General features: G+C 42.2%; 1 protein-coding gene across 14 annotated transcripts in view; it reads right to left on the bottom strand.

Moving 5' to 3' along the window:
- Dnc (phosphodiesterase dunce) overlaps positions 1 to 16,305 on the bottom strand; it is a 302,183-nt gene that overhangs the window by 66,615 nt on the left and 219,263 nt on the right. Inside the window, exon 1 of one of the 14 annotated variants that reach the window (XM_070654255.1) lies at positions 9,936 to 10,659. The exons of the other annotated variants lie outside the window; for them this stretch is intronic. Within the exon in view, the coding sequence (XP_070510356.1) occupies positions 9,936 to 10,177 (242 nt within the window). The 5' untranslated portion in view covers positions 10,178 to 10,659. Of the gene's footprint in view, positions 1 to 9,935; positions 10,660 to 16,305 lie in introns of those variants that run through there. 14 annotated transcript variants of the gene reach the window in all.

The raw sequence follows: 16,305 nt of genomic DNA, 5'->3' as shown, positions 1-16,305 counted from the left end.
CTACACTTGGTCGAAATGCACTTAGCCACCAACTGAATTTATCTGCCCTGCACTTATGACTTGAGGTCTCGCGGGAGGAGGTAGGGCGAAAGGGAGAGCACCCTTCGTACACTCAACGACAGTTTGTCATTAGATCGTTAAACGTTTGAACTTTAATGCGCCGATGTCGGAGCACCGCTCACGTTCGCATGCGGGCAAATAGGTCGAAGTTTCCCGGAGCCACGTTCCGGTTAATTGCGAATTAACCGTTAGAATCGGACGGGCTGGTTTCGAGAATTGTCCCGGTGTTTCAAGGCCCTGGGGAATACGTCGATACGAAGTTCAGGATGATCCTCGCTTTCGCGAAAAGCGACGGACCTCGTCGGTCGCGTGCCGGGCGCGAACTGACTCTTGCTATGCCGGCGTCTGTTGCTTATACCCGGTATAGCTGCGCGCATCACGCTCCGAAGTCTACGATCATTCTCCGCGAATGAAATCAGTGCGTCGTCGTGTATATGTACATATATATATGTACATATGTATGTATATCTACGTATGTACATATATATATATGTATATGTCGCTCTTTGCTTATCTAGCAACGATAGGAATCCTCTGTCTCTTTCCCTTCAGCCCACATCTATGAAATCCCTCTGTGTTTTCTCTCGCGCCCAGGGATTCTTCAAACAAACTTCAAAGTAAATATTTCCTCAGCGAAAATGTGATCAGACGCACGAACCTAATCTCCCCTTTGTTATTTAATTTCAAATATTTTCGCAGTTAATCCGCAAATTAAAATTCTGCCGAGGCGAGACGGATGTCAACGGCGGAGCCCGGGGTCCGTATCAGATATATTCGCGTAACCTTAATCGAATAATCAATTATCAATCAATATGTCAAGAGAGATGAAATATGGAAGGAATTAAAGAGACTCAGCCTTGATATTATAAATAGAATCATTGTGTACATGCGTTACACTTCATCACTGTACGTTCTGTAACGGTATATGTATACGCGGACGCGAAATTGTTGTTTTCGATAAAGCTAAGGAACTCGCGTTGATTTAACGTGACGCGAGATAATAAAGAGCATCACGATTATTACGTAAGTATCGAAACGCGTAAAACGTTTTCGTAAAACATGACGAAGATTAGCCGCGGGTCTTCGTGTCCCGTGCTTATTTAATTATGAGCGCTCGACAGGGACTTCCTCACGCAACGAAAGTACGAAGAACTTGTTGTGTGAAGTAATTAGAACAGATTATAATACGTACAGCGCGAGGTAACGAAAACGGATCCTTTATTCTCGTACGCTTCACGGCGGCAAACAATGGAGAGAACAGATGTGACAGGCAGAATCATTTTATTTGTGACCGTTATTTCGCACAAATAAATGACTGGTGTCGACCCGGTGTCAGAAAAATAAAGGGATTATCAGATGGGCGAAAGAAAAAAAAAAAAAAGAAAAAAATGGAAATAAAATAATACAGCACGCTCTCGGTTATTTGACATACTTTAAAATTGAGCTACATTATTGAGTAAAAATAACGTAAAAAAATTCTCGTATACATATAAGAAACCACGCGATATTTCATGCAAAATTCCACGCGAAAATATTTTCCTCGATGCCGTAATAATTATCAATACAATCGGTACAACGTAATTTTATTATTATATCATTTGTAATTATCGGGATGTTTTGTCGATGGCAAATTATTTAAAACCAAGATGGTTATTTTAAACCAGATAAATTAATATAATAAATAAATCGTATAAATAAATCTAATCGCTCTTTAAAAAATGGTTTATCCGAGAAAAAAATTATCACTACATTTTTCAAGATGAACTTCTTTGAAGAGTAATATTTTACATAACGTACGTGATATTTCGTTACGGAAGGCGCAAGTCGGAAAAGCTTGGGGTGGGGAAAACGGAGCTGTAGTCATGGGGGGAAGGGACTCACTCTTCCGGTAACCGCGACACGTGCTACACGATGAGAAGAAGTCTCGTGCTTTTCGGCAATGATACGCGGGTTCAATGATACCGAGATTAATCTCAAAATGATTTACCTTCATCGAGGAACAGCATACGTGCGTGGTGCGTGGACTGACTTGTCCTTCCGGTGACCGAGCACGCGGCACGTGGCGAGGAGACGCTCCGCCTTTACTGGTGATGATATGTGAGTGCGGCGATATCGAAATTCATCCCGGTGTGATTTACCTTCCCCGAGGGATTGGCGTACGTGCGTGGTGCGTAAACTGACTTGACTTTTCGGTGACCGAGGCACGCGGCACGTGGGGAGGAAACGCTCCGCGGTCTTCGGCAATGATACGCAGATTTCGTCATACGGAGATCCATCCCGGGATGACTTGCCTTCCGCCGAGAAATAGCATACGTGCGTGGTACGCGAATTCACTTCCACTTTCGGTGCAGGCACTGAGCACGCGCGCGGCTCGTGGCGACTCGACCGTTCCGTTCTCGTCGGCAATGTGCGACGAGTCTGACGCTGCGGAGACGCGTCTCGAAGCGATTCGACATCCCCGATGAGTGCTGCGACAACGGAGGGCACGCACGGAAGTCTCTCGAGTAACTTTTATCGTCATTTACGTGTTGGTTATATTCGCGTTTCCGGAGCGATCGCTGTGACCTCGCGAGCAACAGTCCCGGCTCTCTTCGACTCGAAATAAGTATTGTGCGCAGCGCGACGCGCAGCGGCGAAGGGAACAGCAGGCTGTGACGCGCGAGAGAGAGACGGAGATCGGGCGAGAGAGAGATAGCTGCGTACGTGTCCCGCGCGATGATCACGTGATCACCTCTACAGCAGCAGCCATCGCGATGCAAGGTGTTTATTTACGTGACCGTCTAAGAGCGCTGTTCACGGTATAAATCACAGAGCGTAGTTAACATCGGTTGGGAATGCCATACGTGCGTAATACGCGAACTCACTTCCACTTTCGGTGCAGGCACTGAGCACGCGCGCGGCTCGTGGCGACGCGACCGATCCGTTCTCGTCGGCAATGTGCGGCGAGTCTGACGCTGCAGAGACACGTCTCGAAGTGATTCGACATCCTCGACGAGCGCTGCGACAACGGAGGGCACGCACAGAAGTCTCTCGAGTAACTTTTATCGTCGTTTACGTGTTGGTTATATTCGCGTTTCGGGAGCGATCACTGTGGCCTCGCGAGCAACACTCTCGGGCCCTCTTCGACTCGGACTAAAGTATTGTGCATAGCGCGACGCGCAGCGGTGAAGTTAGAAGCAGGCTGTGACGCGCGAGAAAGAGACAGAGATCGAGTGGAAGAGAGATAGCTGCGTACGTGTCCCGCGCGGTGATCACGTGATCACCTCTACAGTAGCAGCCATCGCGATGCGAGGTGTTTATTTACGTCGCCGACTGAGAGCGCTGTTCACGGATTAAATCACAGCGCGTAATAAACATCGGTTGGGACGCACGGTCAACGTCGGTCAGAACACGCCGAAAAATAATGTACATCTACTAACCGCAAGTCGTCGACGCTGATGCGACTGACTGATACTGGCTATCTGATTCGGACAAGGACTGAAAGGAGAAGTGAACGTGCCGTCGTTGTCGATATTGGATAAAGGAATCCCAGCCGGTTCGTAGGACTCTTCGTGGGAATACCGTGTTAACAATCGGATGGACTTTGCTATTAGTTTCTTCACAGCTTTTTATTCAAATGTCGTAGCTGATCGAACAATCGAACTATAGTCGGGAATTCGTCGCGAAACCGCATAAAGTAATCGGGCGAGTGAAATTTATGTAGGGATTTTAAAAACGGGAGTGCCGTCCAGGGTCGCGCGTATAGTTTTAATTAATAATCCGCGAGTGTTGTGCCAGAGATGGAACTGAGTTCTGAGAGGAGGAGCAGGTCCCGGATGGACATCGGGCATCGGCGGAGCAACGTTTGGGTAAATATCTTTTTATATTTACGTAAAAGTAAAAAGAAAATGGTGTGTTTATTCGATGAATTTTATTATTCGATAATAATTAAAGAAATTATATTGAAGAAAAAATAATTGAAAGTTTTAGAAGAAATGTTTCTTTTTGTTCTTAAAAAAATGTTCTCGTAATCAAATTATTTTGTAATTAAATTATTACAAATTAATCAATCATGGATCAATAATTATTTGGTGCAATTTATACATGTTTTTTAATTTTATATTTTATTTGTGTGTTACAGAATCATCGCCCCGTCTATCTAACGTAGCTGAACTCCGCCCGCGTCGCATCGAATGTGAGTAAAGAATTTTAATTTTTAAACGCGACAAATCTACGAAAAAATTTAATATAAAATCTCTTAACGCGTTTTAATATACATGTTAAATTAATGAATAATATCAGCATGATTTAAAAAAATGTTACAATTCGTAGATTCGTTGCTTGTAGTTAGCTGTAGAGTAGAAAAGTAGTTTGCAAGTGAGAGACTCAGCCACTTGCGGCACAGACGTTTTCGGCCACTTGCGGCACAGTCGCATTCACGAATTCTTTCCGATTCAATTTCGTAAAAAACAGTCTTTTAATTAATCTCGTTAAAAATTCAATCGTTTGAATATTCGTCTAAATACTCGTTTAAACACTCGAATAAAAAAAATAATATTCTTATAAAAATTTACTTTTAAACCGTAAAAAAATAATTAGAACTTACAAAATAATACAAACTTTACTAAATTTGATTCGATCGAACATGGCTCTTTTTAAGATAGAATCTTTATGTAATTCTTTGTTCAGCATCGACTTCAGTCAATAATTATCGTTTAACTTACTTTAAATCACGAGAAAGAATATCGTGGAAATTTAATAAATTAAAATTGAATGCAATCCGATTTGCATTTTATGGATACAAATTGAAGAATCAATTTAACTGAAAGACTGAACAACGAGATGCAAAGCCGATCGCGGTGCGATGACGTTTATCGCGAGGAAAATCAACACGTGATCTAATTGCACCTCGCGAAGTATGATTGTCTCTAATTATCCGTGAAACGTATTGTACAATGTAAGGTAAAAAGGAGGTCCGTAAATAGAACACGATGCAGTAACGCGCCGAACTATAATATCGTTATTCAGAAAATGAGAATTTTATGCACGTTGATCAAAATAATATTGAAACGATTCGATTCATCGTAATCGACGTGACGTAAATACGTAAATGTATGAAGTTTTATACGAGGAAAGCTATTAAGAGATTTTACGCAAGTTACAACGATCGTATTAAACATACGAAATTAGTGAAACAGTAAACTAGTTAGTCTCACCGTTACAGATAATTGCAGCAAACATGGTTAATACCCTTTAATTGCTCGTGATATATTTTCAAACATCGGGAAATCACAGGTCGGGAACGTATGCGCAGTTTTTAACCGATAAACCACGAAAAAACAACGATCGATGAGGAGAAAGACGTTACGACGTTGTAAATTACAGTCCCGCCGTAATCTTAGCATTTATAAACCGACGTAAGTAATTTCGGGATATGTAAACTTCCCCGCAAATGCGACTTCCGCGGTTTTATTAACACGCTCCGCGCCGTTTAATTTAATATAAACTTTTATACTCTAAGTTTTATCGGGTATTTATGAAGGCGCACGAGTCTTTTAATGACTGCAACGAAATATTGTGGCGATAAAGAAAAGCGCGGAAAAGATGAAACGAGAGAAAGAGAAAAAAAAAATAAGAAAAAAAAAAGTAAAGAACACCGGCTGCTGACACTTGCGGAAGCAAATTTAATAGAGCAAAGTATAATAGGTTGATTTTCTTGCAAATTTCATACTTCGCGAAATTTGCATATTTACACCGAGACGCTTCGCGCTGATTTATGTGAAAAAATTAACTACACACGCTACATTTTGCCCGCGGGAATATTTTAGACACGCGTGGATTTTAAAAATGGAACCGCCGTAACAAATTTTAGTTTGCTCCTTTATTTATAGATCTTAAAATAACTCATCCGTTTATTTGTTACCCGCGATATGAAAATAAACGTGCACGCATATTGCTGATACAAATTTTCATCGTGTAAAATTTTTCCGCGGAGAACTCTTTTTTTTTTTTTTTTTTTTTTTCCGGCGCGTATGCGCAAAAGGTGCGGCAGCGCATTTCGACGTAATCAGCTTTTTCAAATCTGCTGTCCCGTTTGTTTTGCTTTGCGAGGCGAAGCGAATGCTCTATTTTTATTGCAAGTGCTTAAAAACTCGTGCACGACGATTTTATAACTTTTCACGCCGGCCAAATCCCCCGCAATCGCGTTACACTGATTAAAGTCGTTATTATGCGTAACGCGGGAACAAGATGCAATCACGACTGCAATTTATTTACGAACGAGTGCGCCATCGATCGCCGAATTCTGTTTACGTGCGAACGCGAACACGGCCAGCTACGACGGTCATCTCGTTTACATGGAAATCTCGAATTGGCATGCGCCGGTTTCGAGGTGATATACGATACGGTTAGAGGGAAAAAAGCCCCCTTTTACGGGAGACGCATCGGTGAATGATAGATTGCACTGGATGGATGGTACTGAACGGGCGGGCAGAAAGCGCAGCCGGGATCTCGATTTTCTTTAACGGGGTCTTCGAGAGCGATAACGATAAGGAAGCTCGCCGGTAGCCGAACGGGGACTGCACCCGACGCGAAATCGACATCTGGTTCCAATTTGTTTGCGTAAACCGAGGAAAATAAACGGAATTTGTATTCGGGTGCACATCCCGCTGCTTTAATTTCGCCAAAATAGATTCATGCGAATTGTAACTCACGTGACCGAATTATGCATATTCGAGTAATGTTTTACTAGCACAAATAGTAAGGTAATTTAACTCGTAAAGATGCTAACGCAAACGAGTTTGCGAACAAATCAACGCAGCCGGGTTTCCGTTTACAAAAAGATACACATATTTGCGAAACGCTTTGTTTAAATTTTAAACCCACGTGAAATACACTAAATATTAAAACGATAAACGCAAACTATTAAAGAACCTTTTGCTTTTAATTAAATAAATTTATAAGCCTAGCTTCTTAATGATCGTGCACTTAAAGTCGGATTAAAAATTATGGCGGTTCTTCGTCGTTACAAATAATTTACGATTATTTCTCTACATATTTTTTGCTGTAACGTAAAATTAAATTTATTTCTATAATTATATTAAATTTCGGTATCCCGATGCGAAGAACAAACCTTTGCCAATTATTTAAGTAAGAGCAAATCGCTTAATACAAAATTATGCTTTAGAAAGTAAAAGACAGATTTGTTGAAGAAATCCGCTTTCCTTTTCAAGTCCCATCGCGATAAGAACCAGAAAGCGTACCTGGGTTGGCACATGAAATCAAAACACGAGCAAATAGAAAAGGTTCTTATCCTAAGTCTGGCATTAACTTTGAGCTAAATTTTCCAAGATAATACCGCGCTGTATCATATCGCTTTTCCGCGATGCTAATTTGTCCTCTCGCTCGTCTCGCTTCGCGCCGCGTATTTAATTCTTTATTACTTTTAATATCCACTTTATTATTTTTCAAACTAAATTTTAATTGTATATCTTTATTATACATATTATATTATATATTTTACGCGACCGGGTATAACGCGCCGGAGATCGCGTACGCTACCGAAATCGTCGTAGGTCAAGTCGCGGTTGGCCAGCTGAGCCGGGCGATGAACTTGCACCGCTCGCGCGAGACACGCACGCACACACGGCGCGCTAAGGCGTGAGAGTAGGCATAAAGTAGGTTACCAGCGCGTCGACGGACCTTTTTCAACTGTTCCGTGGCCGGCGCGTCGGGCATCATGCCCGTAAGAGACGATACAGATAGCGCGCGCGCGAGTCAGCTGTCTGCTACGCAGCGGTAACGCGATAGAGACAAACGCATACGGCCTGCTTCCGAAAATTCCGAGACCGTGATTTTTTAAATTGCAAAAGAAACGTTTTTGCGTAAAAACGTGGTCTTTATCTATCCGTGTTGTAAATGTTATATGTTCCACGTAAGTCTTTAATAAAGTGAGAGCCGAGCGTGGGAATCAATCGGCGGTATTCGAAAAATTCTAGTCGTTCAAAGTTTCTTACACTTCCCGTGGAGGATTTTTTCTAAGTGTAATATGTCAAACAGTAAGAGGGTCATAGGGGGTGAGTGGCGCAGTATGTATGTGCCAATAAAGCTCTCGCGATAAACCATATCCGATGAGAAGAACGAAGCCTTTTCAAGAACTCGCGGCTGATAAAGGAGCAAATAGCGGGCGTTTTATCAATTTGAGGAGCAATCGGGATTTAGCGAGAGCGCCGATAAAACGCTGAGAAGCTGCAAGAAAAGTAGGGATGAGAGCAGATCTGCGGAGGGTGTATCGATTTTCTCGAGTAGTGCTTGCAGAAAAAAAAAAATAAAAAATAAATAAATAAATAAATAAAAATTTGGCCTGACGTATCCACATTCGACGCGCGAAATTGATCTTGCTCTCTAGTTTGCGAACCGTGCCGGCGACAAGCTTTTTAACTGAACGCGATCTAAGCCAGGCGATATTCTCCGAAGCAGCGAAATCACGCGTAGGCTGTCTTAATCAAACAGTAAATAACAACCCGTATTAATCCGCGTAACTTCGCCGTGTACATTTTCGCTATTTTTTCCATTATTGCTCATACGGAGTAGATTCGATTTGTCGCAAAACGAAGCGCAAAGATCGCCAATAACGATCGTTGTAATAAAAAAATCGAAACTTTTAATCACCGAATTCCACGCAATTTCAATTCGGCACAGTTACGGCGCGAAAACGTGTAAAACGGACTCCAGATTATTGACGAATTAGGATCCTGCTTAAAGGCGAGATATCGATCCCGAAGAGAGTTAGCGTGCTACGCGATTGTTAAGGACGTTTATCATCTACATACCCTTCAGGGTCACCAGATTTGTGTCAAGAACTTCTCGCGCGTTCGCGGATATGATATCCGACTGCAAAGGCGACGTAAAAAAAGACAATCGAAGCACTTATAGCGTTATTTATGGCGCAAATGAAATGTTATGCATTAGATCGCGTACGGAATTGCGCGTGCGAAATCTGGTTTTTTACATAGAACGCTCTCAAGATGATAAGTCAGAAAATATATCGCGAGCACAATGGAGAATATGCAAATATAACGATTGCCCGTATTTCCCACGAAAGTACAAAAAAAAAAAAGAAAAAAAGAGAGACCCGCATGACCTGTACTTTAACATCCCAATTTTATTTTTAAACCCTTTTTTTATGTCATAATGCGAAAAGAGAATTTTTTCTCACCGCAATATATTTGGCTACGTGTTATCAAGTAATTCTATACAAGACGTTTATCGATAAAGTGTGTTTAAATTATAAATAAATTGAACCTGAATGCGATCGGAGCACCGCGATAAAGAATTCACGCGATAACGCGTAATGTTCACTCCAGTCGCAGCATTAATGTTGATGTATTATTTCGCGACCTCGTCCTCCTCTATTGGACAGCGGATAGTAATTGATTTTCGTCGTGTAGTCGTTGAGCTCTCCCGTGGCCGCGAGAGTACATCGATTACATTAGCATTAGGGCAAAAAGGGATCGGATTTAATAAACCTCTGTGGATACGATCTTAAAGCGGTATTAAGCGATTACCGCTTACCTCAATAAGCCCTCGCTTAAAATACTTAAAAACGAGGAATATGATCATTATGCCTTCTCATCTTAATCGATCGTTAATATTTTATATTAAATTTCCGCAGAAAATGAATTTTGCGGAAGTCCGCAAAAAAAAAAAAAAAAAAAAAAATTGAGTCACACGCTCATTTTCGCGCTTTAATCACCCCGTTAATCGATAACTTTTATCCCCTCCCCCTCTCCCGGTTTCTCTTCAGATTACTCATTTCCCGCGATTGATGAACGATAAAGTTTTTACAATATCCGCGGAATCTCCGAGATGTAGTTAATTCGCGACATACCACTCACCTCTTGTTACGATCGACATAATAACGACGCGAGTGCCGTCGGGGACGGTGACGTCGTCGGTCGACGATGGCTAATCCGATCGTCGCCGTTTCCCTGGAATTCCGCCTGGAATCCGCACGGTCCCGATCGTCGCGACTGTACAGCGAATCCCTTCGGGAATCTCGCCTCCCGCACTCGTGCCTGGGATCCAAGCGATCCCGCGATCTCGTTAGCGTCCAGATGAAGAGCGACACTGCGATCATCTTCGCGCGTTACCCGCACTTTCGCGTGCCGAGAGTCTCTCATCGAGGCGTGATAATTACGATTCGCCGTCTCCCGACGTTATTTCCACGATTTCACTTCCCGCGGCATCGACAGCTCGCAACAGCCGCGCACACCTTTCGGCAAACTTGGCAGAAGCTCGATTCGACTTCTTCAGTCTCTTCCGCGCGAATCCCGTCTTGCGGCACGAATCCATGACGACTTTATTTGGTTGTATCACAACGGATAACAAAGAGTGAACGAAGTTATTTTCCGCAACCTAGATTTCATTGAAACTTTCCACCCGTGAAATGTATGGAACTCATATCGATGGAGTTTTCCGAACGTATCACGCGTGTCCAGTTCATCTTGAACGAACTTATAGATTTCCTTCGGGGTTCGGAATTTCCCCTGCTAAGAGAAATTTTTCGAGATTATAGGATACAGCGATTCACTTTCTCTTAAAAGCATCGAGATAAAAATAATTTCGTTTCTCTTTCTATTTGCGCTTTGGATTATTTATCTTACGAGTTCGAGTCTTTTTTTTTTTTATTAAAGTACATAAAAAGAAAAAAAAAAAAAAAAGAAAGAAAGAAAGACTAAAGCGGTCTTGCTGTCTATATGATTAAATGTTTAAATAAGTATAATCAAAATACGTGAAGTTAAGATATGGATTATCAATATGAGTCAGGATATTTAAAGTCATGACCGAGTTTTAATTACTTATTTCAACGGGTGGGTGACGTTCAAAGTAATACTATAAAACCGCAGAAACAAAGACATGTAACCAAAACCGTTTCATCAATCATCTTTCACGTTTTGCAACTTCTTCTTGGCGTTGGGAAATATTGATATTTATTCTCTTCGTGACAACTAAATTTTCAAACATTACGTGCCAAGTTGAAGTATTCGTGCATTAAAAATAAACGAAGTTTATAAGCGTTAGCGAAAAGTGAACGCTAAAATTATTTATCACAAATATATAAAAAAAACTCGTTTTTAACAAAATAAAAAGTAAACTCTCCATAATAATAAAAAAATATTTCATTATCGAAATAATAATTTTTGATTGAAGCAAAATTTCTTCATAGTTAAACTTTCTGCTTCTTTTTTTTTTTTTTTTAAATTCAAGTGCGATGCTTCTTTGAGGCGTGTTAGTATTTGAGAAAGATGAAAATCGCACGCGTGACACAATAAGAAATAGGCCACGTTATATGACAAGCTTTACACTCCACGAGAAACTGTCACATGGGTGTTGAACAAAGCTGACAACGCAATAATCTGACGTCATTTAAATTGATCCGCGTGCTACTTGTTATTAGAGCCAAGCCAATATTCCAAGAACAATATTTATTGTTTGAAAGTTGCCGACAACTATGTGACAAGCTAAACGGAAAAACGTATCCGCGAACGATAACAAAGAGCCGTCCGTATTTGTTTCTAAAAAAAATTATACGCCGCGTCTAAGATTACCGAAGTTGCGCGAGATCGCGAACTAATTTAAACGGAAATTTAAGCAGCGCGATATAAAGATCACACAGTGGAAAAATAAATGTCTGCCGAAGATAAGAAATTCAACAATCAAAAATAATTCTTTTGATACGAAATATTCCCTCGAACGGCGAGTGCGAAATAGCCGATCTATGATTCCCGTTGTATCGGCGGACACAATAGAAATGTCATCGTCCATGACATTTCTTTTCTGCTATCGCGCCAACGAAACACGTAGCTACAAATAAGAGCGTACCTCGGTGTCGGCGAGGTGAAATCGCGATAAAAAGATGTAATTTGAATGGTCTTGAGTCCGCGCTGACCCAACAGAAACTCGTATTCTTTCGTCGACGTAACAGATTTTTACGGCTTATTACACTCGCAGTGGCTCATTACGGCGCGGTTAATTGGTTCGCCCTGTTAGTTGAAATTTATCGAACCCATTGAAAATATAATCCGATCTCTAAACCACAAAGTTTTTTTTTTTTTTTTTTTTTTTATTTTTGTTTGTCTCAAAATTACGTTGTTCAGAAATTATCTCGTGGTTATCCACCGCGCAAAACTTAGCCCGCAAAACTTCATTATAAATTAACAACATAAATTAACATTAACAATTAAAGACCCGGTACGCGTAGCGTGAATTTACTATACGAGCGGCGTATATTTCTCCCATGCCATAACCATAAATGAATCCCTTGTCGTTCTGTCCTCGATTCTTAGAGTTTAAATTTATAATGCTCAAACATGCTCGAGTTTAATGGTTCGTTAATAGATTGTTTTATCGCCCGTGAGACACCACGCAACGTTATATGTATTCTCAATCATAATCTACATTTCTGCCGACGTTGTGGAATTTCTTCGATTGCGAGCACGAGTCTATATCAAGAGTGACAATTCCACTTTTACATTATGATTCTCTGACATTAAAGCCGATAACGTTATCAACCTGCTTAAGTTGTATCAATCTCGTAGCTGTACTTTTAGCGGAACTCAATCAAGTAACCAGACCGTTACTTATATTATACAATTAGCAATAAAAAATATTATATATGTATACACAAAACTAGCGAAGAAAAATATTTCTGCAATGTTTAATTAACGGTGCATTATGTCGAAACTGTAGATACAAAAAGTTAACTTATTGCCTTTGTAATGACAATGGCTTTGATGTTTGACAAAAAGTCCACTGACAGCGGAGTAATTAACTTCAGCTGATAGCAATTCTTTGTTTAACTGCAACCGACCGTGACTCGTGCAATAGATCAATGACGTCATCGTTCAAGTACGTACTGCTCAAACGGAGCTGAGCGCATTTTGAAAAACACAGTTGTTTCTATAAAATTAACAGTCCACAGCGGTACTTTATTTAATCGTAATTCGGAAGCGAGATTTTCTATAAACTAAGCCACTTTCTGACCGTTTGATCTACAAATTTGCACGTGTCTGCCGCTGGATTAAAACATACTTCTCATTAAAAGCGAAAATGACGACAACAATGCCTAGGCTTACGAGATCGGAGAAAACCTTTGTGCTAGTTCACCGCGAGAAAGGAACCGCGATACGTCTTGCCGGATCTTTTGTTTCCTCGAGTATTTCGATACAAAAATATCCCTGCCAAAAATTCGCACAATAGCGACCGAAGGTGGATAGCTGGTTAGGAATATCACACCGCGGACTATGTCGGAAGTCGATAAAATCCATTAGGAAAATTGGATCCCTCGATATGACGGCGGCTCAACAAGTACTTTGGCCGATCGCGAAACGACTACTGAGCTCGAAATGTTGCACGGGGAGGCCACCTCGCAGCCGAGTCACATATTTATATTTGTTGCATAAAAAAATTTGCGATGCACGGTCCACGTAGACACGCATACACGAATTGCACGTAATGACGTTCGCATTAAGTATTTCAGACGATACGTTATCACAACTTCCGCTGCGAGAGAAAGAGCTCGCGGAAATAAGCTTACATGAAACGTAACGAATGGCCGGTTTTAACGGGTCAGGATGCACGACATCCATTTCAAGTGGGTACGTGGGATCAGCTAAAAAAGGAAAAAAAAAAAAAAAAAAGAAAGAAGAGAATGCATCTCAAAAGCGAAATTTTTCCTCCTCGCGGCTGCGAATTCGTCTCACGTTTACGCGGCGCCGATTTACCTTTCGCTCATTTATCCGCGTCAGCTATCGGATCAATGAAATAAGTACCGCGAATAACGACGTTGAATCTTCAATGACCTTAATGACTCGTTGACAAAACGACATATATATATAAGAGGCACGCCGGATTTCCTGGCGTGTGCTTAAACTGCTCCGACGAATAAACGCGAGCATTGCGAGCGATAACGCAACAAAGGCAATTTTTTAGTATTACGACCGTTATTAATTCAGCCACGCGACATATACACGTTTGGTTTCATTATCATCCGACGTACGATAAATCTATAGATTTCGAGATAATTCTGATAGGCATCAATCGAGCTAATGCATCATTTAGTGACTGCTCAATGAGCTTGATATAAGCTTTCTTACAATGAATTCGAGATTTTTAATAAATATTCAAAGTCTAATTACCATTTAGATAAGACCGAGTTAATGAGGCGACATAAAGTGTAGCGTTCGAATGGTTCGTAAACACATACTGCGAGGAGAAAGGTAGAAAACTGGAAACCTCGTTACACCGACATGTTATAGCCAGGCTTAAATTATTTACGTAGCCGCGTGTACAATAATCGCAGGAAACCGAAGTCGATCTCGCGACAGAAATGTTATGCCCTAATAACGTAGCTTTATCGCTTTGCAATTTGCGAAAAATGCGTCACACGTTTAATTGTCTGTTCAAATATGTTTTTTTAATATTTCAAATCTATGATAGCAGCGAAGGGACTCTTACAAACGTAAAGTTAAGATTTCTAATAATTTATATATTTTTTTTCTTCTTACGTGGGAGATTCTTTTACACTGTTTTCCAATGTCAGTACGAGTTTGCGCTAACAAATTAATACAAATTTTTCATCGAACCCGTTTCTAATACTTCTGACGAACGCGGATTGGGAAACCGATGAACGGAATGACGAACGTGCCGGAGCGAGCGAGCGAGCGGGAAAAGGTGTACTTCGAGTCGGCTACGTAGGCTCCCGGAACAATCGATAAACGTCGGCTACTGCGTGCGATAACACTGACGCGGGTGGTAGAAATTAAACCTCACGACGCGCCGTAAAGATCGCTTTCTGATCGCGACGATAACCGGGAATCTCGGCGGGACGCGAGCGGCCCGACGAGCGGCCAGCCGGACGAGACGCGACGCGCATGATTAGCCGCCGCGGCAATTAGCGACCGCGACGTGTCACGAACACGTCGGCGTGGTTCAAAGCGGCAAGACGGAACGCGTTCGCACCGCCGCACGTCCACGTGAGTCGACACCAACTAAGGTTGGCGGGTCGCGGCTTCGCGGTCACGCGACAGACGACGCACCGGCGCGCGAGAGCTGCATCGCGCCGCGCCGCTTCGCGCTGCGCAACTCCCCGTTGACCGCGTTCACGGCGTCGGCGGCGCACGCCGGCGAGAAAAACCGCGCGACTAATGTAACATATTAATGACCGCATCTCTCGTTTATCCCTACTAGCTCGTTCATGCCATGCCGCGACCACGTGTCCCTCCGTCGCGTCGTCACGAAACGCAAGGTAGCCCAGCGTCTTTTTTTTTTTTTTTTTTTTTTTTTTTCTCTCAATTCCGCGACACCGGATAACTCGCGCTCGGTCGAGCTGCGACACAGCCTCAGCGTCTCTCCTTGATGTAATTGATAGATAGATTCCGTCAGACCGGCAAGGTCGACACGGCGAACTAGCTCCGACGGGCACTAACTGTGAGCTATGATTACTTTGGACGCATGAATGTCGACACTTTCTAACGTTACGGCGATTTGATTGCTTGATTCACGGCGGAGATGCCGTTGAGAATTGCTAAGATACGCGCCGCTATTGTATCGTTAATTCTGGATGATAAATCCAGATGATAAATCTTCGCATGGCTACATCATTTCGCGCAACGCTCGCTCCTCGACTGCGACCTTTGTCTACGGCGTCAAAATGCATTTGAAAACCAATCTCACGTGGCGGCGAAGTTGTCGGAATCGTCTCGCAACAGTCATTGTAGACCGCTGTAATTCAAATACGTAATTCCACTTTGTCGGTTAATAGAAGTCCTCCTATCTAGATAGGTCATCAGCTGGTATAGAGATGAGACGTCCTTTCCGACAACTCAAATGAAAACTATCTTTTGCTGTCGCGCGCAGACGAAAAGAAATCTACATCGTTCTACGTGTTGAATAGCGGCGCGTCGTCTCGTCCAACCGCAAAGCACGATAGGAACCTTTATTCCTCCCACATCAGATTATCCGCGAGAGAGACACACAGGCACTTTGAATTAATCCCTCGTGAATGAGCCGCGATCTTACACGCACGTCATCCAAAATTTCTCTCCATCTCGCGTAATTCCCCGCGAGAATTGCGCGCTAAAACTTTATCAGCGGTTGAAATGTTTCGTCGAGAAATCGCTTTTTCACCGTGTTTGTCGAAAACGAGCTATTATATCGGACAAGCCCGTTTCGCGAGGACGATGCGACGTGGACGAAGTGTAGAGA

This window comes from Cardiocondyla obscurior, linkage group LG03 (assembly GCF_019399895.1).
Source record: "Cardiocondyla obscurior isolate alpha-2009 linkage group LG03, Cobs3.1, whole genome shotgun sequence".
Classification (NCBI taxonomy): Eukaryota; Metazoa; Arthropoda; class Insecta; order Hymenoptera; family Formicidae; genus Cardiocondyla; species Cardiocondyla obscurior.
The sequence above is the reverse complement of the archived record's forward strand: the minus strand, read 5'-3'. Positions and strand labels throughout refer to the sequence as shown.